The sequence below is a fragment of the Oratosquilla oratoria genome, chromosome 28 (assembly GCF_046742065.1).
Source record: "Oratosquilla oratoria isolate Oo_2021 chromosome 28, ASM4674206v1, whole genome shotgun sequence".
Lineage (NCBI taxonomy): Eukaryota > Metazoa > Arthropoda > Malacostraca > Stomatopoda > Squillidae > Oratosquilla > Oratosquilla oratoria.
Window position 1 is genome coordinate 37,978,685 of NC_134804.1, and position 26,273 is coordinate 38,004,957.

Consider the following 26,273-nt stretch of genomic DNA (forward strand, 5'->3'; position numbering starts at 1 on the left):
TCGCCACCTTATGACAGGAAACGACCCTTTCATCTGCTAATGTAAAACAGGACAGTACCACATCTTCTAAAATGTCTGATCTAAACAACATTTTGCAACAACCACCTACTCTAATCTACCCACTCAAACAAGTGACACCACCATATCTTGGGTGATAAAACACCAACACCTCAGTCATTCCTCCACAGCTTCCTAAAAAAAAGCAGGACTTCTAACCAAAATATAAACATCTTTGACTAACTAGTCCAATACATGAAGTGTGTTGTATGGAAGCAGCATACATTAATAAACCACAAATTATAACAGCTATTCTCCAAATTATCTTGTATAGACAATTTCCTCTGAACTGTGGTCTGACCTGAGTATGCAATATCTCACTCTTTTTTAGAACATTTATTATTACCCAATATTACATGAGGGGGTGACCAAGGATGAGATGTATGGATGGGGTAAAAGGGGCATTGGGGAAGAAGGGAATGTCTGTTGAGGAAGGATGGGAGAGGACAGAAGTAGGGGTGAATAGAGAATGGTTGTGTATGGATGATGCTGTGATGCATGAGGGGGAATGGGGGGTGAGGGAGTATGTGTGAAAAATAAAGTGATGCAGCCTGAAGGGATTTCTCCCCATCTTCTCCATTTCTGCATGAGGGGATGGAGAGGGGGGTTGCCAATTTAATGAAGTGGCTTTGCTGTGGATGTGCTGTGTCTTGGGACACTGCTTCTGACCCAAGGCAGTGGGCAAGATGCAAGGATGACCCATCATCCAAGATGAGCCAAAATAAGAGGAAGGAAGGTGGATGGGAGTGGAGTATGTGGGGATGGAATGAGTGGGAGTGGATTTTATGCCTTTCTTTTTTGGCTACTTCCTTTGTAAGGGGGAAAAAGCCTTTTGTATATGTATGTATGTATTACTGATAGACTATCAGTAAAGAATATTGTATAAGCAAGTGGTGCTTTTATAACTGTATTAATATAATTATGCTTTCATTCTAGCCATCAAATTCAATGGACTCTCTCGTAGTAAGTAGACTTAAAGTTTGAAGTAAAATTGTGCACCACCACTATGCATGAATTCAGTAAGGTCATAGCATTTCCCATTACACCTATGCACTGATTGCTACTTATTAAAGGGGTTGGTGGGATATTAGTGTAGCACAATGTATTGATGTGTGCACATTGCCATAGAACAATATCTTGAATTCTCTATGTTAGCAAGCCTGAAAATCTTCATAGTAGACCTCTGACTTCATATTATCCAAACTCATCCATCAATTTTGCCATTTTCTCACTTGTTAACCACTTCAGCATGACTCAAATTCTCACGTGCAGCATCGGCAGCCATGTGTGTAATTTGCATCATATTACTCACATTATAAAACATAAAGTCACTGCTGTATTACTCATTCTCTTTTACTCTGAGTAATAATAAACAAAAAATGTGATCAAACCAGTTCACAAAATCCAGAGGTAACTCGTGTACAACTACATAAAATATATAATCAAGACGCCGATGCCGGCATCCTCCTGCACGCACTCATGCCTTATGACACCTATGTAGGCATCATCACACTGAAGTGGTTAAACAGTTGTGATGGAAACACTGTAGGAGCCCCCCCTCACACACACACACACACACTTTCAACGAACGGACGGCTTGAAGAACGTTCTGAAGAAAAGTGCAGATTGTGGATCCCAACGCAAAGAGAAGTGCCTAGTGTTTTTACAGGGTGGGGGGGGAAATTGCTCGTGGAGTAGTGGGAAAGTAGGGAAAGAGGAAAAGGGGAGGGATTACTGAGGGAAATGGAAGGAAATGAGGAGGGAGTAGACTTGGCCCAGCCAGACAAGCGAAAGGTAAACAAAAGACTGAGCGATGATGAAATGTCTAATAAAAATGTAAAGATTAGAAGTATAGAGAGGAGCAATACAGTAGAAAGTGACGAGAATATGTTCCAGGGATTTAAAGCGGGCCCCCCCCCCCCCCCGACTGATAAGACTAGAGGAGAGAGTTGATAAGGTGATCGAGGACTTGGAAAGTAGGTTAGGTAATGTTGACTCCATTTTCCAGAGAATTGAAAGGTTGGAACAACTAGAGAAGGCAAACAGAAACTTAACTGATGAAATAGAGGACCTAAAAAGACAGTTAAGAAATGTAAAGGAGGAGAATGAGAAATTGAAGAAGAATAGTAATGAAAACAGAGAGACAATAGCTAAAGAAGCTAAAAATTGGAGAACAACCCAAGAAGGGAATAAGGTTTCATTCACTGACATAGTCAAACAGCAATTGAAAGAACATAATGAAGACTCAGTTATTAAAGTGATGAGACAGAAGGAGAATATAGTAAGAGAATTAGCTGACAAAAAGAAATGTATAACTATATTAGGAATGGAAGAGAAACATAACCCAGATAGAACCGCAAGAATCAAGGAGGAAAATGAAAGAGTAAGCAGTTTATTAAAATTAGTCCAGGAAGATGAACCAGAAATTATAAAGGAAATTGAGGAAAAATTCAGACTCGGAAAATATAGTACAGATAAGACCAGACCAATTAAGATTAAATTCAGGTCACAAACAATGGCAGAGAAAATTCTATCCAAAACAGGGAAACTAGCAACAAGTGAACAATATAAAAAGGTATGGTTAAAAAGGGAAATGAATAAAGAGGAAAGAGAGGAAGAAAAACAGAAAAGACTTGAAGCTAAGGAAAAAAACGAGAAAAGAACGGAGTCAGAAAAAGAGAGATTCTATTGGAGAGTAGTGAATATGAAACTAAAGAAAGTCGACATACAAGAGAAAAACAAAAGGGAAACAGAGAACACAATGGAATTGGCAGAAAACTAAGAGTGTCTTACACAAATATAGATGGATTAATTACAGGATTGAATGAGCTGAATGATTATTTGAAGGAAAAAGAACCAGACATAATGGGAATTGTAGAAACAAAATTAAAAGGTCCACTACCACCCAACAGTGTAGGACATGATGCATATAATTATTGGATTAGAAACAGAGTGAAAAAGGAAGGGGGTGGAGTTATGTTCCTGACTAAGAAGGATATAAACGTGAAGTGTGTCACATATGGAAAGAATACAGTAGAGGTGATAATGATGGAAGTAGAAGACAGAGATAAGAAGAGCAGAAAGTTTGTGATAAATTATGTGCCCCCAAAAACAACCTCATGGGAAGAGAGTGAACATAAATGTATGTTAGAGGACACAAAGATAGCATTAAACAAGATAATGGAAGAGGGAGGAAGAATAGTTATGATGGGCGACTTTAATTGCAAAGAAGTCTGCTGGGAAGAAATGACAGTAAAGGGTGGAGACGGCTCATGGGGAAACGCTCTACTTGAGATGGTTACTGACCATACAATGACACAATGGATACAGGAGAACACTAGGTATAGAAATGAAGAAGAGCCATCGAGACTAGACCTAATAATTACATCTGAACCTAGAATAGTGGACAAAATTGAATATAAAACACCAATAGGTAAAAGTGACCACATATTGATTGAACTGGAACTTAATGAAGAAAAATATATGAAAAGAAATGAACAATATAGAAAAGGAAGAATGATGTATGAAAAAACAAACTTTGATAAAATAAGAGAATTCTTCCAACAAGAAAACTGGGAAGAAATATACAAAGAAGAAACATCAGTGGAAGAGAAATGGAATATTTTGACAAAAATTTACAAAAAAGGAGTGGAAAAGTATGTCCCAAGACAAAAACAAGAAAAAGAATATGTAAAATGCTGGTACAACAAAAGTTGTAGGGAGTTAAAAGACAAAAGAGACAAAGCCTGGACCAGATGGAAAAAAGACAGAAGACCTGAAAAATGGAAAATATATACTGGTTATAGAAATGAATATGTACAAAAGTGCAGAGAGGAAAAAAGAAAATATGAAAAAGATGTTATAGAAAAGTGTAAAGATCAACCAAAACTATTCTACAGATTTGTAAACAATAAACTGAAAAACAAACAAGACTTGGAGAAATTAAGACAAGGAGGAGTTGAATACACTGAGGAAATGGAAATGGCAGAAATTATGAACAAACATTTTAAATCAGTGTTTACAAGGGAAAATATACAACCTGAAGAGATTGAGTGGAAAGAAAAAGTCCCCCCTATGGAAGAAATAGAAGTAACAAAGAATGAAATATTGACACACTTGGGTAATTTTGATGTCAGAAAATCACATGGGCCAGATGAAATAGCAAACTGGATTCTGAAAGAATGCAGGAATGAACTGGCAGACAAAATACATAGCATAATAAGCAGTTCCTTAAAAGAAGGAAAAGTTCCAGAAGATTGGAAAAAAGCAAATATAGTACCTATATATAAAGGAGGAAATAAAGAACCTACCAACTATAGACCAGTCTCTCTAACAAGTACAATAGCAAAAATTTGTGAAAGAATTATCAAAAGTAGATGGGTAAAATACTTGGAAAAAAACAACGTACTAAATCCAAGGCAATTTGGATTCAGACAAGGATGATCATGCGTCACCAATTTAATATGTTTCTATTCAAGGCTAATAGATATAATACAAGAAAGAGATGGATGGGCTGATTGTGCATTTCTAGACCTAAAAAAAGCTTTTGACAAAGTACCACATAAGAAGTTGCTTAAGAAATTAGAATCTGAAGGAGGAATACAAGGTAAATTGCTAAATTGGATGGAAGACTTTTTGCAAGAAAGAAAAATGAGAGTAGTGATAAGAGACCAGCACTCAAAATGGAATGAAGTAATAAGCGGTGTCCCGCAGGGAACAGTTCTGGCCCCAATAATGTTTGCTATATATATTAATGATATGGATGAAGGAATTGAAAGCTATATGAGCTTCTTTGCAGATGATGCAAAACTACTGAAAAGAGTGAAAACTGAAGAAGATTGTGAATCACTACAGAGAGATCTAAATAAAGTACAAGAATGGAGTAGGAAGTGGGAGATGGAGTTCAATACAAAAAAGTGTAGTATAATGGAATTTGGAAAAAGCAAAAACAGAATAACAGGATCATATAATTTGGGAGAAGAAGGAATAAAAAAAGTAGAAAATGAGAAGGACCTGGGAGTCATTGTTATGAATAATATGTCACATGAGAAACATATAAATAAGATTTTTGGAGAAACTTATAATTTAATAAGAACAATCAAAGTGGCATTTACATACCTGGATGAAGAAATGGTGAGGAATATCCTAATCACCCTGATAAGACCAAGATTGGAATATGCAGCAACGATATGGTCACCAAGTACAAAAAAATGTATAAAAAAACTTGAAAGAATACAAAGAGCAATTACAAAATTGGCACCAACACTCTCAAAACTATCATATGAAGAGAGACTACAAAAACTTAAACTACAGACACTAGAGCAAAGAAGAGAGAGAGATTTGATAGCTATTTACAGAATCATGAAAGGCATAGAAATTACTGATAGAGAGAATCTGATAAAATGGGATGACAGAAATACAAGAGGACACGGAAAGAAAATAAAAAAAGACAGCTATAGAAGAGATTTGAAAAAGAACAGCTTTCCTCACAGAGTAATAGACAGTTGGAACAAGTTAGATGAGAAAGTGGTGTGTGCAAAAACAATACATGAATTTAAAAATAGTTTAGATAAAATGAGATATGAAGACGGGACCTCACGAGCATAGCTCCCCTTCCCGTAAAATACAACTAGGTAAATACAACTAGGTAAATACACACTCTCCTGAACCCAGCCCAACCCTTGGGGCTACCTGCTGCAAGTAATGCCCTGTGAGACAGAAGTCAGAAAGAACTCTGTTCCTGCCACCCATTTTCAAAACTCATCAATACCTTTACCTCCCCCTGAAGGTGTGATACTCAATCTCTGGACCATACCCAAGATTTCTGTCAATTTGACTTATCTCATCCACCTTTTCAGTAAGAGGATTAGATTTTCTTTACCTGTTATGAATCCTGTTTCAAAGTCTTGCAGCTCTCTCATCTCCTGCTAAAGGAGAGGGAGGCAAGATCTCAGAGTGGGTTTTGAAAGCAGACAAGGAAAACCAACTGTTGCCTCACCACTTCCTAGTGGTTCCTCTGGGTTAGACTCCATCAAGGAGTTGATGGCAAGAGTGAGGAAGCATTTGAGACCAACAGTATATTCCATCACTGTCAACCTCTCTCCCACTAACAAACAGTTTAGTTCATTCTTCCAACTAGCAACCAAGATTCCTTCAGGTATCTCTTACAGGAGACCCATGGCTCCCAGGTAACCAGCAGCAGCCACTGGATGAGCCCATATAAGTCACTCAAGGAAAAAGATATTGTTTTGTTGTTAGGGTATGGCTAGAGTGGGGCAATGTGAGATGAGTTGTTCATTGTCTTCATTGTGATGATTGCATCTGAGGCAGTTTGTTTCTGTAGGTAGGCCTATTCTATGTTAGTATTGTCTTAGTGTAGGATGGTTACCTAAATGCATTTATGCATAGAATTGCTGAAAGCTAAAGGTGAGACCATGATATATGGGTTGCATGCAATGTCATCTGTTGTTTTGTAGCTCAAATCCATTCTTTCTGACTGGAAAAAGGGTCAAGTCATCCTTGGCTAGTAGAGGAAAGGGGATCAGCAGGACTGTAACAACTATTGTAGTACATTACTCAGTGTGCTGAGCAAGGTGGTCACCCATCTGTTTCTGGCACAGGTTCATTCACATATGCTAAAGTTTCAGAGGCCTGAACATTCTGGAGGCATTCCTGATAAGTCAACATCTGATCAAATTGTAGCACTTTGTATTCTTGTGGAGTTTGAGTTTCAGCAGGGGTTAAAACTCAAATTGGTACTCCACAAATTGGTGCTCCAAAAAATACAAAGTGCTAGGTCTGATCAGATGTTGACTTACCAGGCATGAACCCAGAATATCAGGCCTCTGAAGCTTTAGCAGATGTGAATGAGGCCTTTGGAGACTGTTGCCAGTACCTTGGGGAGGAGTGGGTCTCCTACAAGAGACCAGGGCTAATGGACTGAGTGACTAGCCAGAGGTTGCTTGCAATCTGTGTTGATCTCAAGAAGGTATTTTATTCAATGTATTACGGGGTATTCTGAGATCTTCTCTGGATTCATGGGATTCCTGCAAGGATTATTGACTTAATGTCTGGCTTATACTCTGGTGAAAAGTGCTATAAAGTGTGGAGGATATATATCCTTTTTCTTTCCTGTTAATTCAGGAATGAGACGAAGGTACATCCTCAACTCAACACTTTTCAACACCTGCATGAATTGGGTATTGAGGAGAATTGTCAATCAGTGTCACTATGAAGCCTCCATTAGCAATACTAAGGTCACCAACCTTGTCTTTTGCAATGATGCTGAAATTTTTACAGAGTTTTTGGAGAATACCTGGTTGCAGTTCTTGAGTCATTTCACAGGAAGGAGAGCTTGGACACTAGATCTCTTTGACCAAGATCAAGGTCCAGATATTTGGGGGCTTACTGGATGATACAGTTCAGTCTGTCCATGCTTGTGGTGAGGATATTGAGGTTTTGGAAAGCATCACATACTTTTTAAGTATAATGTATAACAGTTTACAAAGGATTACAAAGGCAGAGCATGCCGACAGGAGACCTTTTGATCCATATCTAGGTCGGATGCGAAAAAAAAAACATATTAATGATAAAACAATAAATAAAAACTATAATAATGTAAATAACAAATAAAATACATAAATAAATGCATAGGTATAGTTAAATAATAAACAAACAGGTAAATAGTAAATAATAATAGATTGACATATAACTAATAATAAATGAAAAACAGACAGACAAATGATAACAAAACAAAAACAAATAATATAACATAAATTATAATCATTACAGCATCTTATTTAGGTATTTATCTAAATGATTCTTAAAGCTTCGAACTGAACTACATTGCACTACCTGTGCAGGAAGTTTATTCCATTCATTAACTACACGGTTGGCAAAGTTGTTTCTACCTACTTCCAAATTGAATCTATTTCCGGACAGTTTGAGACCATTGTTTCTTGTCTGATTCTCATTCAATGTGAAAATTTTGTCACTGTTGATGTTGTCAATTCCCTTTAAAATCTTAAAGACCTGTATCAAGTCACCTCTGAGTCTACGCTTTTTTAGGGAAAACAGATTCATGTGTTTTAGTCTATTTTCGTATGATTTATTTTTGATATTTGGAATCAGTTTTGTGGCTCGCCATTGTACTTTTTCCAGTCTGTCAATGTCTTTAATGAGATTCGGTGACCATACAGAAACAGCATATTCCAAATGTGGGTCATAGCAGGAAATCCTTCAAGGGATTAGTATTACCCCTGATGTTATGGACTCACTCAACCAGAGTATATGGCATTGTTGATGTTCATGCAGGAGAACTAAAATCTGAATCCTCAAATCACTTGTGCTCCCCATCTTGCTGTATGGATGTGAGACATGAACATTGAATGCTGACTCGAAGAGGAGTATCAACATCTTTGGTACCACATGCCTTCATGAGGTATCGCTGGAATGACTATGTATCAAACTAGAAACTGTTCTCCAAGACTGTGTCTAGGCCTCTTACCAGAAAAATTTGTGAATGTCAATTTGGAGTCATGAGGAAAAGTTTTTACCCATGCTACATATATATTTTCCCATGTAGTATGTAGTTTACAGTTATATGAGTTTCTTAAATTGAAAATATATCTTGTACTCAACAAAGAAAATCATATTGACATTGAGAACTGTAACATGGGTCAAAATTTTTGCTCATGACTGAACATGTGGTACATTTCCGTAATAATTATTCCACTTACAAGGTTGTCTTCACAAGAGACAACCTTTGGTGGAAGAGACAAAGGGGACACCTACACAACTCATGGCTGATGCAAATTGACAGAACCCACCAAAATCTGTTTGAAATAGTAAGGGTGGCTACATGGGAGTTTGTTCAGAGAAACCTTAGGGATTGGTGACAGCATGTGAATGAAATGGCATGCTCCATAGCATGTGCTCCTGATTGATGATGATGACAATGCTGATTTGGGCTCCCTCTAAGAGACAGATCATCATTTTCATTATGTATGTATGTATGTATATATATATATATATATATATATATATATATATATATATATATATATATATATATATATTTATAGTTTGTTTGTTCCTAGGACATTTCAACTGGACAAACTGTATTTCTTTGTAGGTGTGATGGTACACCAGGAAGAGACCATGGGTCAGGTGGGACTGTGTGCGACAGACCCACAGAGTGCAGATTCTCTCCTTCCGCTGGTATCCAGCAGTGCCAATGGTACAGCATCTGAAGTTCATGTAAGTTAGTTAAACTGAACTAAGTTGTATAGCTATTTGGTGTATCCATTGTAATAACTCTCTCTTTCACTAACATTTTTCACTTTCTCTTTATTTTAACATAATCAATAATTTTGTTCTGCAGGCTTCTTTGGCATCTTTAGCATCGCAAGCATCATCCCTCAACCAGGAAGACTTGGTGGCAAAACTGCGTGGGCTCATCAATGAAAACCAGGAATTAAAAGGTGAGGGTACCATTGATGTATCATTCTGTCAGAATTTGACTTCTGAGAAAGACTCACAATACATCCACATGATTGTCTTTGTTTTTGTTGTCAATGATTTCCTTTGCAGAAAAAGGAGAATTGTCTCTGTTGTCCCCTCAATCTTTTTCTCGTGCCTTTTTCCTTCCACAATCCTCTTTCCCTTTACTTCCCTTTAGTATTTGCTCGTTCTCTTTCTCTCTCCCTCCCTCTCTCTCTCTCTCTCTCTCTCACTCTCTCTCTCTCTCCTGTGTTCTTTCTCTCTTTTGTCTAATCAAAGAACCAGGAATTTGTTATTATGTTACAAAGGTCTGGGGTGCTGCTTTGGTTGTGAATCATACATCCATAGTTGATTTCAACCCTATTTTATTTTTTGCCTGTATTCATCATTCATAATTGTCTTTTCCGTCAAAGAAACTATTGCCCAGAACAACTTGGCCTTACGTCAGCAGCTGCGTCTAGTGGTGCGCTGGAGTCAGCAGTGTGAACATCAGCAGCAGCAGCAACGACAGCAGCTCACTCAACTTAACCACCAGATCACAAAGCTCCAGCAAGAAAATGCCTTACTTTCCATGCAGGTATTTGAATTGCTTTCATCTATTTCTTAAAGTGTAGAGCAGGTCCTGTTTTTTTGGGATTTTATCAATCAATTATTGTTTTGAGTTTCACTAAATGGAAAACTCACAACCCCACAGTGGCTGACAACAGGCCTTGGAACCTCCCACAGATCTCTCTGGGAAGATACTTTGGACTGCTGTCAGTATTGTATTAGTGTGGGACTGTATCTGTGTCACCAACCAAAAGTGTTAGGAAGAGGAGAGCATTTGCCGGTTGTCAGCTCCCCATGTGTGAAAAAGTGTGAGAAATACAGATGAAGTTAATAGAGAGATGGAGCTTGGGACCAATCTGGAGATTGAGTGTCAGACCCTCAAGGCTGCACCTCCTGATAGAGGTGAGAGTGTTGACAGGTCTCGAAAATGGGCAGCTTCGCTGTTACATACATATACCAAGGCTTTTTCCCCCTTACAAGGGAGGTAGCCAAAAAGGAAAAGGCATAAAATCATTTCCACCCATTCCATCCCTGAATACACTCCACACCCCTCCACCCTCCCTCTTATCTTAGCACCTCCTTGATGACGGGTCATCCCTGCACCTTGTCCACTGCCCTGGGTCAGAAGCAGTGTCGCAAGACACAGCACATCCACAGCAAGGCCGCTTCATTAAATCGGCGACCCCCCCCTCTCCATCCCCCCATGCATAAACGGAGAAGACGGGGAGAAATCCCTTCGGGCTGCATCAAATTTTGCTCACACATACTACCTCACCCCCCCCCATCCCCCTGCCCATTCCACCTCATGTATCACAACATCATCCATATACAACCATTCTCCATTCACCCGTCTTCTGTCCTCTCCCGTCCTTCCTCAACAGACATTCCCCTCTTCCCCAAAGCCCCCTTCACCCCATCCATCCACCTCATCCTAGGACGTCCCCTCACGTTCACTCCCTCCACATCTGCCTTCCATACCTCTTTTACTAGTCTTTCTTCACTCATTCTTTCCATGTGTCCAAACCATCCTAATACTCTTTCATCAACCCTATCTCCCAGCTCCCTTTCCAAGCCCGTTCTTCTCCTCACCTCCTCATTTCTCACTCTATCTAGCCTAGTAACCCCCATCATACTTCTCAGACACCTCATCTCAAACACATTCAAACTCCTTCTCTCTTCCTCTCTTATGTTCCATGTTTCTGCCCCATACAGTGCTGTTGGTGCAATCACTCCTTCATACATTCTCCTCTTAGCATCCATTCCCAAATGTCTATTCCTCATTACACTCTTCAATCCACCAAGGCATTTACTCGCTTCTCTCAATCTACATTCTACCTCCACCTTCACTCCACCTTTTCCTGCCACATTTGCACCCAAGTATCTAAAACTATCCACTTCCTCCAGTCACTCTCCCTTAATGCTCACTTCCAGTCTACTGCCACTCTCACTCCTTGTACATCTCAAGATAACCACCACATGCAGGTGCCTGTCATTGGTCCCAGCCCAAGATCTCTCTCACTCAACTTCAACTCCATTTTCTCCATCTTTTCATACAAGGAGAACTGACAGCCAGCAACTGTTCCCCTCTTTTACTATAAATCATGGATATAGAAGTTGTCCCTTACTAATGCAACTCTCACAACAATCAAAAGTTTCTTTCCAGAAAGATCTATGAGATGGTCAGAGGACCATTGTGGGGCTGCAGGTCACTGAGACTTTAGGAAATAATAATCATTATCATTGTTGTTTTTAAGATCTTAGTGGAAGAGGAGGCAGTAAGGGGAAGGTGGGTGGAGTATTTTAGAGAGCTGTTGAATGTAGAGGAGGATAGGGAGAGATTGGTAGTAGCATTGGGAGGTGCTAAGAAAATGATGGAGATGGGAAAAGGAAATGGAGGAGAAATAAGAAAAGATGAGGTGCAAGTAGCTCTGAAAATTATGAGAACAGGCAAGGCACCTGGGTTAGATAGGTGTCATGCCAAGTGTCTGAAGAAGGAGGTTGTTTAATGTGTGTCTAAGGGAGGGTAGAGTGCTAGAGGACTACAGGAGTGCCTGTTAGTTCACTTACAAGGGAAAAGGGGACAATTGTAAGTGTAGTAGTTTCAGAGGGATCAGTTTGTTGAGTGTAGTTGAGAAAGCTTATGGGAGGGTTTTAATTGAGAGGATTAGGAGAGGTACAAAAGGAGTGATTGGTGAGGAACAATGTGGGTTTAGGAAAGGTAGGGGTTGCATGGGTCAGATTTTTGCAATAAGGTAGATATGTGAGAAAGCTTTGGGAAAATGTAAGGATGTTTTTTGGGGCTTAATGGATTTGGAAAAGGCTTATGACAGGGTAAGTAGGAAGGGACCATGGGAGGTTTTGCAGATATATGGGATTAGGGGAAAGTTGTTAAGGGCAGTCAAGAGTTTTCATGAGAATAGTAGAGCCTGTGTTAGAATGAGAAATGGAGAGAGTGAGTGGTTTGAGGTAAAGGTGGGACTTTGTCAGAGATGTGTCATGTCACCATGGCTGTTCACTGTGTAAATGTGGTGCGTGAGGTAAAGGCAAGGGTAATGGGCAGGGGACTGGAGATGGTTAAAGAAAATGGAGAAAAATGGGAGATAAGTCAGTTGTTGTTTGCTGACAACACTGTGCTTGTGGCAGGATTAAAGGAAGAATTCATGGAGTTAGTGACAGAATTTGGGAAATTATGCGATAGGAGAAAGTTGAAGGTAAATGTGGGTAAAAGTAAGGTGGTGAGATGTACAAGGTGGCAGTGAGGTGGAAGTAAGTCTAAAAGGAGAGAGGCTGGAGGATGTGGATAGCTTTAGATTTTTGTGGTCACATGTGGCAGGAAAGGAAGGACTAGAAGTGGAGGGAAACTGTAGATTGAGAGAACCAAGTAAATGCCTGAGGGGATTAAAAAGTGGTATGAGAAATAAGAAACTGAGAATGGATGCATAGAGCATTGTATAGAGCAGACTTGGAATTGAAGAGAGGCAGAGAGGAAAAGTTTAAATGTATTCACCTAGTTGAGATGAAATGTCTGAGAAGTATAATAGGGGTTACTGGGTTGGATAGAGTAAGAAACAAGGAGGTGAGAAGGAGAGCTGGAGTGGAAAAGGAGATGGGAGATAGAGCTAATGAAAGATTATTGGGATGGTTTGGACACATGGGAAGAATGAGTGATGAAAGATTAGTAAAAGAGGTGTGGAAGGAGTGAACTTGAGGGGAGGACTGAGGATAAGATGGATGGATGGGGTGAAGGAGGTGCTGAGCAAGAGGGGAATGTCTATTGAGCAAGGAAGGGAGAAGGCAGGAGATAGGGATTAGTGGAGAATGATTGTGTATGGATGATACTGTTGTGCAAGGAAGGGAGGAATGGGGGAGAGAGGATAGGGGGTGCATATGTGCGAATGATATTTTGATTCACCCCGAAGGGATTTATCTTTTTTTTATTATTATTATTATTATTGTTATTATTATTATTATTATTATTTATTATTTATTATTTATTTAATGAAGCGGCCTTGCTGTGGATGTGCTGTGTCTTGCGACACTGCTTCTGACTCAGGGCAGTGGACAAGGTGCAGGGATGACCCGTCATCCAGGAGGTGCTAAGATGAGAGGGAGGGTGGAGGGGGGTGGAGTGTATTCAGGGATGGAATGGGTGGGAATGATTTTATGCCTTTTCCTTTTTGGCTACCTCCCTTGTAAGGGGGAAAAAGCCTTGGTATATGTATGTATGCATCATCATCATCATCATCATCATCATCATCATCATCATCATCATGGGTAGTCACCAATTAAGTGAAAAGGCCTTGCTGTAAATGTACTGTGTCTTGCTGCATTGCATTTGACCCATGAGGAGATGAGAGGGGTGGAAGGGAACGAAATGGGTGGGAATAGGGACCTGCGTGTGACTTGAGTACCCCCCTTTTAAGGGTGAAAGAAGCTCTCAGTATACAAATAAAGTGTTGTTGTTGTCATTGTTGATCCCTAAACTGTCTGGCCAAGTAGCCCTGTCTCCCTGATGAATGGTATGGCTGGAACGGGTTTTCCCACAAATCCTTGTAGAGTATATGGTGTGTACAATGCAGTCTTCCATAATGTGTTGTATAGTTTGGGATGAAGTGTTACATCCTGGATAGTTATCTGTGGTGCAGTCATCCAGCCGCCTCTGGTAACTTAGAAGGGCTGCACCACACCACAGCCTGGGCAGGTGGACTCTTATCATTTCTGGGGGAGAGAGGACGTTTGTTGTTATAAGGAACTCTTGGTGGTTGAGCAGTTTAGAGCATCTCCACTTGGATGAGGTCAGAAATGGAGATGGTTTAAGGTTGCATGGTGGAAGGGAGGTGCACAAATAGGTCATACTACATTAAATTACCTTGCTTTAAAAAAATTCTTTGCAAGGAAGTGCCATCCTAGCCCTCTCTGAGAGGGGAAGTTCTCTGACATTAAATTGAGTTATTTAACCAAATTGTAAAATGGCTATAATTCATGATTGTCAAAAAGTTATAAGAATTCAGATAAATCTCAAGATTGAGGTTTTTTTTTTCCATTTCATATGCAACACAGCCTTCTTCAAATACTGTGTATAATATAAGATAAATTTCTTTAGTTGTATAGATAAGGTAATAAAAGTATACGTAATAATATTGCTGTAGACATATTGTTCTTTTTCCTTTACTATAAATGATGCCTTTTGCTAGGGAGGAGATAAATCCACTTCAGGGGCAAGTGGAATTGATGAAACTGTCACCACACTGACAAAGCGTTTGGAGGCATGTGAGATGCACCTGCTTGATGTCCAGGAAAATAATGACAAGTTATTGGCCCAAAGGACCCGTCTGGAGGGTGATATCACACTGCTTAAGGTAATCAATTGTGTCATTTATTTATTCTTTATTTATTTTATTTATTTATTTATTTTTTTTTTTTTTTTTTTTTTTTTGTGCATGACATTTACACTTTTTTCAAAGCTCTAAGCAGAGTAAATAAAAAAACATTGCTGACCATTCCTCCAAAGTATTTTTGCTATTGAATGTGAATTTAGGCAAAAAAAATGCTATTATTCAACTCTGAAAAAATTGTCTGCACTTTGAAAACAAGTTTGCCAAACATTGGAAGTGTGAAGTTTGAGGATTTATATGTCGCCATTCACGCGCCATTGTAAACATTGAATCTATTGAATAGCTGTGAGAGATTTTTATAAATTGGTCTGTTGTGTACCTGATGAGTGTAAAAATTGTTAAGGAATGTACCAACAAAACCAACACTGTCAATAATTTGGATTTTCACATCAGAATGTCTGAAAAAATAAGGTACAGTGATGGTGGACTGGCTGATGAGATTATTTAATGTTTATTTAAGAGAGGGTAGAGTGCCAGAGTACTGGAGGAGTGCCTATATAGTTCCAGTTTACAAAGGAAAAGGGGACAAGTGTGAGTATAGTAGTTGGGAAGGCTTATGGGAGAGTCTTGATTGAGAGGATTAGGAGAGGAACAGAGGGAGTAATTGGTGAGGAACAGTGTGGGTTTAGGACAGGTAGGGGTTGTGTAGATCAGATTTTTGTGATGAAACAGATGAGTGAGAAACCTATTGGAAAAGATAAGGATGTATTTTGGGCTTTTATGGATTTGGAAAAGGCTTATGACAGGGTACACAGGAAGGCACTATGGGAGGTATTGCAGATATATGGGATAGGAGGAAAGCTGTTAAGAGTAGTCAAGAGTTTTTACGAGAGTAGTAGAACTTGTGTTAGGATTAGAAATGGAGGGAGTGAGTGGTTTGAGGTAAAGGTGGGACTTCATCAGGGATGTGTTATGTCACCCTGGCTGTTCAGTTTATACATACATAGATGGGGTGATGTGAGAGGTAAATGCAAGGATAGTGGGTCAGTAAAGGAAGTCCAGCATTTGCTTTCATAAGGCAGACATTTCCACAAGTCAGTGATGCAAAATTGAATGCAGGTATTTTCGATGGCCCTCAGACTAGAAATCTAAGGAAGGATGAACAGTTTGGTAGAGTAATGAATGAAATAGAGGAATGCATGGCAAGCCTTCAAATCAATTGTGAACAATTTCCTTGGAAACTAAAGAAGTGCAGAATATGTGTTCATTGTTCAAGAACTGATGCAGAGTTTTAAGGCTCTGGGAGCATGTATGTCAGTAAAGATGCATTTTCTAAGATTGCATCTGGATTATTTTCCTGATAACTGTGGAGACTACAGCAAAGAACAAGGTGAAGATTTCCACCAATACATTTGGACTATGGAAGAATAGTATCAGGGTCAAAGGGACATAAACATGTTAGCAGGTCACTGTTGGTGTCTGAAATCTGACTTCCCTGGTGAAAAGCACAAGAGAAAATCGTTGAAAAAATATTCTCTTCTACATACATATACATACATATACCAAGGCTTTTTCCCCCTTATAAGGGAGGTAGCCAAAAAGGAAAAGGCATAAAATCATTTCCACCCATTCCATCCCTGAATACACTCCACACCCCTCTACCCTTCCTCTTATCTTAGCACCTCCTGGATGACGGGTCATCCCTGCACCTTGTCCACTGCCCTGAGTCAGAAGCAGTGTCGCAAGACACAGCACATCCACAGCAAGGCTGCTTCATTAAATCGGCGCCCCCCCCCCCCTCTCCATCCCCTTATGCATAAAAGAAGATGGGGAGAAATCCCTTCGGGCTGCGTCAAATTTTGCTCACACATACTACCTCACCCCCCATCCCCCTGCCCATTCCACCTCATGCATCACAACATCATCCATATACAACCATTCTCCATTCATCCCTGTCTTCTGTCCTCTCCCATCCTTCCTCAACAGACATTCCCCTCTTCCCCAAAGCCCCCTTCACCCCATCCATCCACCTCATCCTAGGACGTCCCCTCATGTTCACTCCCTCCACATCTGCCTTCCATACCTCTATTACTAGTCTTTCTTCACTCATTCTTTCCATGTGTCCAAACCATCCTAATACTCTTTCATCAACTCTATCTCCCAGCTCCCTTTCCAAGCCCATTCTTCTCCTCACCTCCTCATTTCTCACTCTATCTAGCCTAGTAACCCCCATCATACTTCTCAGACACCTCATCTCAAACACATTCAAACTCCTTCTCTCTTCCTCTCTTATGTTCCATGTTTCTGCCCCATACAGTGCTGTTGGCACAATCACTCCTTCATACAGTCCCCTCTTAACATCCATTTCCAAATGTCTATTCCTCATTACACTCTTCAATCCACCAAGGCATTTACTCGCTTCTCTCAATCTACATTCTACCTCCACCTTCACTCCACCTTTTCCTGCTACATTTGCACCCAAGTATCTAAAACTATCCACTTCCAGTCGCTCTCCCTTAATGCTCACTTCCAGTCTACTGCCACTTTCACCCCTTGTACATCTCATCACCTTACTTTTACCCACATTTATCTTTAGCTTTCTTCTATCACATACTCTCCCAAACTCTGTTAACAACTTCCTCAGTCCCTCCTCCGATCCTGCCTCAAGCGCAGTGTCGTCAGCAAACAATAGCTGGCTCACCTCTAACTTTTCTCCATTTTCTTTAACCATCTCCAATCCCTGACCCACTACCCTTGCATTTACCTTTCGCACTACCCCATCCATGTATAAGTTGAACAGCCAGGGCGACATAACGCATCCTTGACAAAGTCTCACCTTTACTTCAAACCACTCACTCTCTCCATTTCCAATCCTGACACAAGCTCTACTACTCTCATAAAAACTCTTGACAGCTCCTAGAAGCTTTCCTCCTATCCCATATATCTGCATAACCTCCCACAGTGCCTTTCTGTCTACCCTATTGTAAACCTTTTCCAGATCCATAAAAGCCCAAAAAACATCCTTCCCCTTTCCTATAGCTTTCTCACATATTTTTCTTACCACAAAGATCTGATCTACACAACCTCTACCCGTCCTAAATCCACACTGTTCCTCACCAATTACTCCTTCTGTTCCTCTCCTAATCCTCTCAATTAAGATCCTCCCATAAGCCTTCCCAACTACACTTGGCAAGCTAATCCCTCTGAAATTACTACATTCACACTTGTCCCCTTTTCCCTTGTAAAGTGGAACTATACAGGCACTCCTCCAGTCCTCCGGCACTCTACCCTCTCTCCAGCAAACATTAAATAACCTCACCAGCCAGTCCACCATCACTGTACCTCCTTTCTTTAGACATTCTGCATGGCATCCATCCAAACCAGGTGCCTTACCTGCTTTCATCATCTTAACAACTGCCTTCACCTCATCCTTCCTTATTTCTCCTCCATTTTCCTCACTTATCACTCTTATTTTCTTAGCATTTCCCACTGCAACTATCTTTCCCTCCCTATCCTCCTTCACATTTAGCAACTCCCTAAAATATTCTGCCCATCTTCCCCTTACTGCTTTCTCTTCCATTATCATCGCTCCATCTGCACCTTTTACCTTTTCTTCTCTACTTGATTCGTCTCCTCTTCCTCTCTTAATTTCTTTCCAAAACATCTTTTTATTACTTTCAAAATTTTCTGTCATACTCTTACCCCACTTCACATCTGCTCTCCTCTTTGCCTCCTTTACCTTTTGCTTTACTTCTTTTTTCTTTGTACCTCTCATATGACTCCCTCGTCCTATTTTGTAACCAATCTGTGAAAGCTCGCTTCTTCTCTTCTACAACCTTCTTTGTTTCCTCATCCCACCATTCACTACCCTTCCTTCTATTTCCTCCTGTCCTTCTTGTTCCACACACCATCCTTGCACACTTTGTGACTCCCTCCTTGAACCATCCCCATTCCTCCTCCACACCTAGCTCTACTCTATCCTTCACTCCCATCCACTCCTCCTCCAGCTTCTTCTTGTACTCCTTTTCCTTTTCATTTAAAGAGTTCACTCTAAGAACCTCCCTAACTTTTGTCCCTTTCCTCTTTCTCCATCTATCCTCCACTCTCAACTTACCTTCCACCAAACAATTATCTGATATTCCCCCACCCTCTCCCCTTAGTACATGTACATCCTTAACTCTTCCTATCATAGTCCTATTTACCACTACATAATCCATCAACGCTCTATCTACCACCCTTCCATCCACCACCCTCTCCCATGTGTACTTATGCTTGACTTTCTTCCGAAACACTGTATTTGCTATCATCAACTCTCTTTCTAGACACATTTCCACCATCAACTCTCCACTACGATTCTTTCCTGGAACTCCACATTTCCCAACCACTCCATCAATTGGACCATTTCCTACCCTAGCATTAAGGTCTCCCAGTACTATTACATTGACATTTCTCCCTAAATCCTCTATGCACTCATTTAAGTCTATCCAAAAGGCCTCCCTTTCTTCTACACTCTTCTCGCTGCCAGGCCCATATGCACTTACAAAGACCCACATCTCCTCTCCCAGTTTCACCTTCATCCACATTATCCTTGAGGAAACCTCCTTCCACTCCACTACACGTTTACCTATCTCTTCACTTACTAGAATAGCCACCCCTTCCCTTCCTCACCCTCTCTTCACTTCTGATAACCTTCCACTTACACTCCCAAACTTACACTCACCCTTCCCTTTCAACTTAGTTTCACTCAAAGCCAACACATCCATCTTTCTTCTCACAAACATACTACCTATCTCTTCCCTTTTACTCTCATCTGTACCACATCCACGCACATTAAAAGACCCAAACTTTAGGGTGCTGTTCCGAAAACTCCCAGACCCTCTTATGCCTTTACTTTTTTGTTTAGGAATGTCCCCTGTGGGGCTACAAGGAGAAGGATGCCTAGTCCCTTTCCCTGTCCCTTTCTTCTTGCCTCTTACGATCCAAGTGGAAATACTTGGTGGCAGTATTCTTTTCCCCCACAGCAGAAAATGAATACTCAGAGAAATGGTACAGGACAGCAATAAGGGGTTGGGGGACAGCATAACAGAGGGACAGTCATAGTATAAAAGTGTCATCATTTCTCTATGAAGAGTTTTCCTCTATCATAGACAAAATGATGTGTGGCTCTGGTCCATAGGGGTGCCCCATATAGACCCTAAAGTATCAACTGCATGCTACTTTGCCACAATAACAAGCAGCCAATACCCCAGACGGGGTATATTCCTGCTTTTTTTTTTTTTTTTTTTTTAATAAAAACAGTATTATAATGCTTAATCATTATTAACTTTATCTTATAACTTTGATAATAAGTCATTATAAAAAAATCAGTATTTTGAATGAAGACATTGCTTTTACAATCTTTAGTGTACACTCCTCCCTCTATTTACAAACTAGTTACGTTCTTGAAAAACCGTTCGTATATCGAATATACTTAAATTGAGCACTTTTTTCCCATATAAACCCATTATATTATGCGAGATAGGTTCTTACAAACAAATTTCATGTCCCTATAAAGTCATCACAAGCCAAACTAATTTGCGATGTCCTTCACTCTCATTCCTTCGTCACTTTTCTTTAGTACAGACAACTTAGTATCTAGAGATATTGCTTTCTTAACCCTCTTAGGCTTGTCACCATCCTTGATAGGGCTTCCTGGATGCTTAGGAGGCATAATGTCACTTGAAATAATGCTAATAATCCACGATTAACCAAGACCGAGCGAGTAGACTGACCAGTACACGGCATTGTTTTGAAAACAATAACAAATGTACGTATCTATTTTCACATTATTTTTTTTTTACCTGGACATATGGCAGTTGTTGTTTTTTGTTTAATATGATGTAAAAATAATTTTCTTTTTAATATTTATGATTTAAAAATACAGTAATTTTTTTCAACAGGATTTTATTTGTTATGGCGAATTCTTAGTTCGTATTTCGATTTTTGGGACAACATTTTTTTGTTCGTTATAGCAAAAATTCGTATATAGAGTGTTCTTAAATCGAGGGAGGAGTGTAATTCAATAATCTGAGTTGATTCACGAAAACCATAATCATTTTTTATTTTAGCATAACCAGATTACATAAATTCAGTAAAAATGAAAAAGCATATATATTCCATGGGCATTTTCCTTCTTACAAGGGAGATAGCCAAAGTCATAGGCATAAATCTATTCCCACCCATTTCATCCCCACATACTCCACTCCCATTCACCATCCCTCCCTCCCTCTTTTCTTGGTTCTTCCTGGATGACGGGTCATCCCTGCATCTCGCCCACTGCCCTGGGTCAGAAAAGCAAGGTAGCAAGACACAGCAAGGTGGTTCCATTTAATTGGCAACCCTACTCTCCTTCCCTTTTTGCAGAAAAAGAGAAGACAAGGAGAAATCCCTATGGGCTGCATCAAAATATCATTCACATATACTCCCTCACCCCCCATCATCACCCACACCCTTCCATTCATCACAGCATCATCCATACACAACCATTCTCCACTCACACCTTCCATCCTCCACAGACATTCCCCTCTTTCCCAGTGCCCTCTTTACCCCATCCATTTCATCCTTGGTCACCCCCTCATGCTTACTCCTTCCATCTTTGCTTTCAACACCTCTTACTAATCGTTCTTCACTCATTCTTTCCATGTGTCCAAACTATCCCAATATTCTTTCATCAACCCTATCTCCCAACTTTCTTTCCACCCCCATTCTCTTCACTTCCTCATTTCTCACTCTTTCCAGCCTAGTAACCCCTACCATACTTTTTGGGCATTTCATCTCAAACATATTTAAAATCTTCCTCTCTTATGTTCCATGTTTCTGCTCTATACAGTGCTGTCGGCACAATCATTCCTTCATACAATCTCCTCTTAACATCCATTCCCAAATGTCTATTTCTCATTACACTTTTTAATCCCCCAAGGCATTTGACTTGCTTCTCTCAATCTACATTCTATCTCCACCACTCCCCTTCCTGCCACATTTGCATACAAATATCTAAAACTATCCACTTCTTCCAATCTCTCTCCCTTAATACTTCCAATTTGTTGCCATCCTCTCCCCTTGTACATCTCATCACTTTACTTTTACCCACATTTATCTTCAACTTCCTTGTTTTGCATACCTTCCCAAACTCTGCCAATAACTTCCTTAATCCCTCCTTTGAACCCACTACAAGCACAGTGTCATCAGCAAACAACACAACAACTGGCTAATTTCCCATTTTTCTCCATTTTCTTTAACCATCTCAAAAAAAAAATATGACAACAGAAAAAAATCAAAACACAAGCCTGTTTTTTTGGTGCTACATATTTCAACAAATATTCATAATCAGTGCAGATTCACAAAATGTGCATGACAGCTTACACAAAGAACACTAAGGATAAGATGATCTACTTTCACCTTAGGTCTAGCCTATCCCTAGACTTACCAGTCAGTATTTCCTATTTTTTCTTCCCTGTATCCCTGGTTTTCCTCTTCCTGATCCTGTTCCTCCCCACTTTCTTCACTACTATGGACATTTAGTGTCATATTATGGGTCCAAACATATATGGCTGGGCAGATAATAAACTTCAACTGTTCTTCTTCAGATTCAATTAAATTCTGTGACATTTTTCAATAGAAACCACAAGTATGTACACTATAATCACTTCTGAGGTGTAATACAATGTTGACTTCTACAACTTTCCACCAATGCATAATGAATAGCTGCACATCACAGGAATCTTTGGAAATCTTCACAAATCCACTCTTTAAGCACATATTTTAATCAGAATATGACTACTACAATGGTGGAATTGACAGGGATAGTTTACAAAACTATTTATAAAAGGGAGTGGGTGGTTTAGAAAAATTATTTCATATATTGCACTCTGACCTTTAATGCCTTTATTTAAGTAACAGTAAGAACTTTTTTTCTTTTTCTTTGTTCCTTTCTTTTTATTTTTCTCTTGGGAAACTTGCTGACTGAATGACTTAGAGCAACATTGCTTGGGCAAGTGGTCAGGAGTGGAGGCAGTTCAAGACTATCTGACAGCAAAGCAAGTTTGTAGGAAGAGCATAGTACATTAAAGCCCTGTCTCAAAAAGTTGAGATATCATCCTAGCCCTTCCTTAAAAAAAAAAAAAAAAGATGGTATTAAACCAAATAATTCTTTTTATTTTAAATTCACTCTGTATTTTTCTCCCATAAAGAGTTTAGACATGTTTTGATTTAGCTAACCCTCTTTCCCTCCCTCCCTCCCTCCCTCCCTCCCTCCCTAGGGGTTAGGGGAATGAGATTGCTGCAAGCAACAAATTTCCAGAAATGTCTGACCACCCAGCATCAAGGTGCAGTGATCTTTGACTACTAGCAGGCTTTTTCTTCCAGTATAGCCCTGTCTCATTGTTGATCCTCTTGATGGCATTAGGAAATATTGCTGCTAAATCATAATCATCATATCTGGATTTCTCCTTTATCTTGAGGTTGTGTGGTGAGAAATACTTCCTAAACTTGCCAAACTAGATCTTACTATTTTAGAAGTTTTGAAGGGAGGTTTGAGGGAAAAACCAGAAATGTTCAGATCACAAAAAGCAAACCCACAATTATCAGGGGTTACCCATATATATATATATATATATATATATATATATATATATATATATATATATATATATATATATATATATATATACAAATAGCCTCTTCTCCCTTGCAAGGAGGTGGCTGAGTCAAACCTGCTTTGACACTGTGGGAGAAGTACTTAGTGGAAAAAACCTAGGAGCAGTACCTTGATATTTAAGAACAGCAAGAGATAGTACATACATATACCAAGGCTTTTTCCCCCTTCCAAGGGAGGTAGCCAAAAAGGGAAAGGCATAAAAACACTCCCACCCATTTCATCCCTAAATACACTCCACACCCCTCCCACCCTTCCTCTCATCTGAGCACCTCCTGGATGACGGGTCATCCCTGCACCCTGCCCACCGCCCTGGGTCAGAAGCAGTGTCGCAAGACACAGTACATCCACAGCGAGGCCGCTTAAGAGATAGTAAAAGTTTTAAAAAATGCTTAGCATTTCTTTATAAGTGGAACTTTGTCTTCAAACATAAAAGAATACTGTATGAAGCTGATCCATAGCCAATAAAATCCCAAATGTATTGACTGCATATAGATTTACCGGCAATACCCCAGTGGAGACATTTATTTTTACCTGTGGATAGATGGTATAAAGTGTATTTATATAATGTGTTCCTATGGCAATGAATTCATTCAGTGTTTTTGTAATTCAGTGTGACCTGTCAACAGCAAGAGGAGACCAGGAGCGTTTGCAACTAGAGAGGTTTGAGCTCTTGAGCTCTGTAAATGAACTTCGCACACAATTAAGGCAGGCAAGACAAGGAGTACAAAATGTTGTCAGGTCTGCAGAAGCAAGTCCTGTTAATGGTGAGTGCATCTTGCTTTGTGTGTATTTACCTAACTGTAGTATACAAGAAAGGAGCAATGGTTGAGAGGTCCTGTTTCTTACTCTCCAATCATCATACCTAGCATCTTCAAATTTTTATTTGTGCATATGTATTTACCTAATTGTAGTATTTTTTCTTTAATTATTCTAGAATCACCCCTTGTACCTGACATGGAAGACATGAAGAAACTTAAGGAGAAACTTAAAGTGGAACAGGATACTTCAGGTACCCTCCTTCAGGAGCTGCAAGACACCAGAAACCAGGTGGGAACGTAAAATACTTTATGGCTCCTCCTAGTCTTGCAAAGGCTAGTTTCATAGATTAGTCATGTTTTTATGAATACATATTTCTTCAGTAAATTTGCACTATCCTGATCTATGAGGATATCAAAGATATGAGCAAGGGTGTAGAAGAATCCAACTAATCATTTTATATATTCAATTTATTTCTTTTGGATAAAGATTTGTAATGTTGCATCTACACTATATTCCTTTCATTATCATCAGCCTCATGAAATAGCTTGTCGTATTATCCATTCTTCTATTTCAGCATTTTTGTATTTATGTAGTTGTAGTATACAGGATAAGTTATACTCGTAGTGTCTCATCTCTCTGTTCCCAATGGTCAATTCTGACTTTGAATTGACCCATATTATTTGGCTCTTCAAATTCTTCATCCAAACTATCTATCAATATATGAAAAGGCTTCTTACCCCTTATAAGGGAGGTATCCAAACTATGTTATAAATCAATTACTCTGTATGGAATTGTATTTCTTAATGTCATTCATTATCTTTTTAAATTTCATCTCATGGCCTCTGATTCTCTGTGTTCCCACACTGAGGTCCTTTTATCAAATATGTCCACATGTTTCATAGCTTTAACTACTGCTATAGATCACCTTTCTTCCCTGCTTGAATGTTGGCAGCCCCAGTATATTTTGTCTAATATGATTTATCAACAGGATCTAGAACCATTTTACTTGCTGCTCTCAGAATCTTCTCTATTTTGTTCATGTCTTTATTTCTTTCTTTCTAATAAGGATGGGTAGTGAGTGGTGGGATCATGAAGAGAAGATAGTAATTGAAGGAAAGAAACAAGCATTTAGGGATTGGTTGCAAAATAGAACTCAGGAAACATATTAAAGCTACAAGGGGGGAACTGTGGCAGTGAAAAGCACTAAGAAAATGACAGTGATGTGATGGGAAAAGAAAATGTAAGAGATATAAGAAAAGATGAAGTACAAAGAGAACATAAGAGAAGAAGAGAGAAGGAGTTTGAATGTGTTTGAGATGAGGTGTCTGAGAAGTATGGTGGGGGTTACTAGGCTGGATAGAGTGAGAAATGAGGAGGTGAGGAGGAGAACAGGGGTGAAAAAGGATTTGGGAGATAGGGTTGATGAAAGAATATTAGGATGGTTTGGACACATGGAAAGAATGAGTGAAGAAAGACTAGTAAAAGAGGTATGGAAGGCAGATGTGGAGGGAGTGAACATGAGGGGACGTCCTAGGATGAGGTGGATGGATGGGGTGAAGGGGGCTTTGGGGAAGAGGGGAATGTCTGTTGAGGAAGGAAGGGAGAGGACGGAAGACAGAGGTGAGTGGAGAATGGTTGTATATGGATGATGTTGTGACTGCATGAGGAGGAATGGGCGGGGGGGGGGGGGGGGGGGGGGGGGTAGTATGTGTGAGTAAATTTTGACGCAGCCCGAAGGGATTTCTCCCCGTCCTCGCCTTATATGCAAAGGGGGACGGAGAGGGGGGGTCGCCGATTAAATGAAGCGGCCTTGCTGTGGATGTACTGTGTCTTGCGACACTGCTTCTGACCCAGGGCGGTGGGCAGGGTGCAGGGAT

General features: G+C 39.8%; 1 protein-coding gene across 6 annotated transcripts in view; it reads left to right on the forward strand.

The window, feature by feature from the left end:
* The window catches only part of LOC143040321 (uncharacterized), a 72,797-nt gene that overhangs the window by 9,604 nt on the left and 36,920 nt on the right, over window positions 1–26,273 (forward strand). For 4 of the 6 annotated variants that reach the window (XM_076211219.1, XM_076211222.1, XM_076211224.1 and 1 more), the window contains exons 2-7: window positions 9,191–9,315; window positions 9,440–9,539; window positions 9,972–10,135; window positions 14,802–14,966; window positions 24,248–24,401; window positions 24,572–24,684. In XM_076211219.1, the coding sequence (XP_076067334.1) occupies window positions 9,196–9,315; window positions 9,440–9,539; window positions 9,972–10,135; window positions 14,802–14,966; window positions 24,248–24,401; window positions 24,572–24,684 (816 nt within the window). In that variant the 5' untranslated portion in view covers window positions 9,191–9,195. Of the gene's footprint in view, window positions 1–993; window positions 1,021–9,190; window positions 9,316–9,439; window positions 9,540–9,971; window positions 10,136–14,801; window positions 14,967–24,247; window positions 24,402–24,571; window positions 24,685–26,273 lie in introns of all 6 variants that reach the window. The other 2 variants (XM_076211221.1, XM_076211220.1) reach the window with 1 other exon arrangement.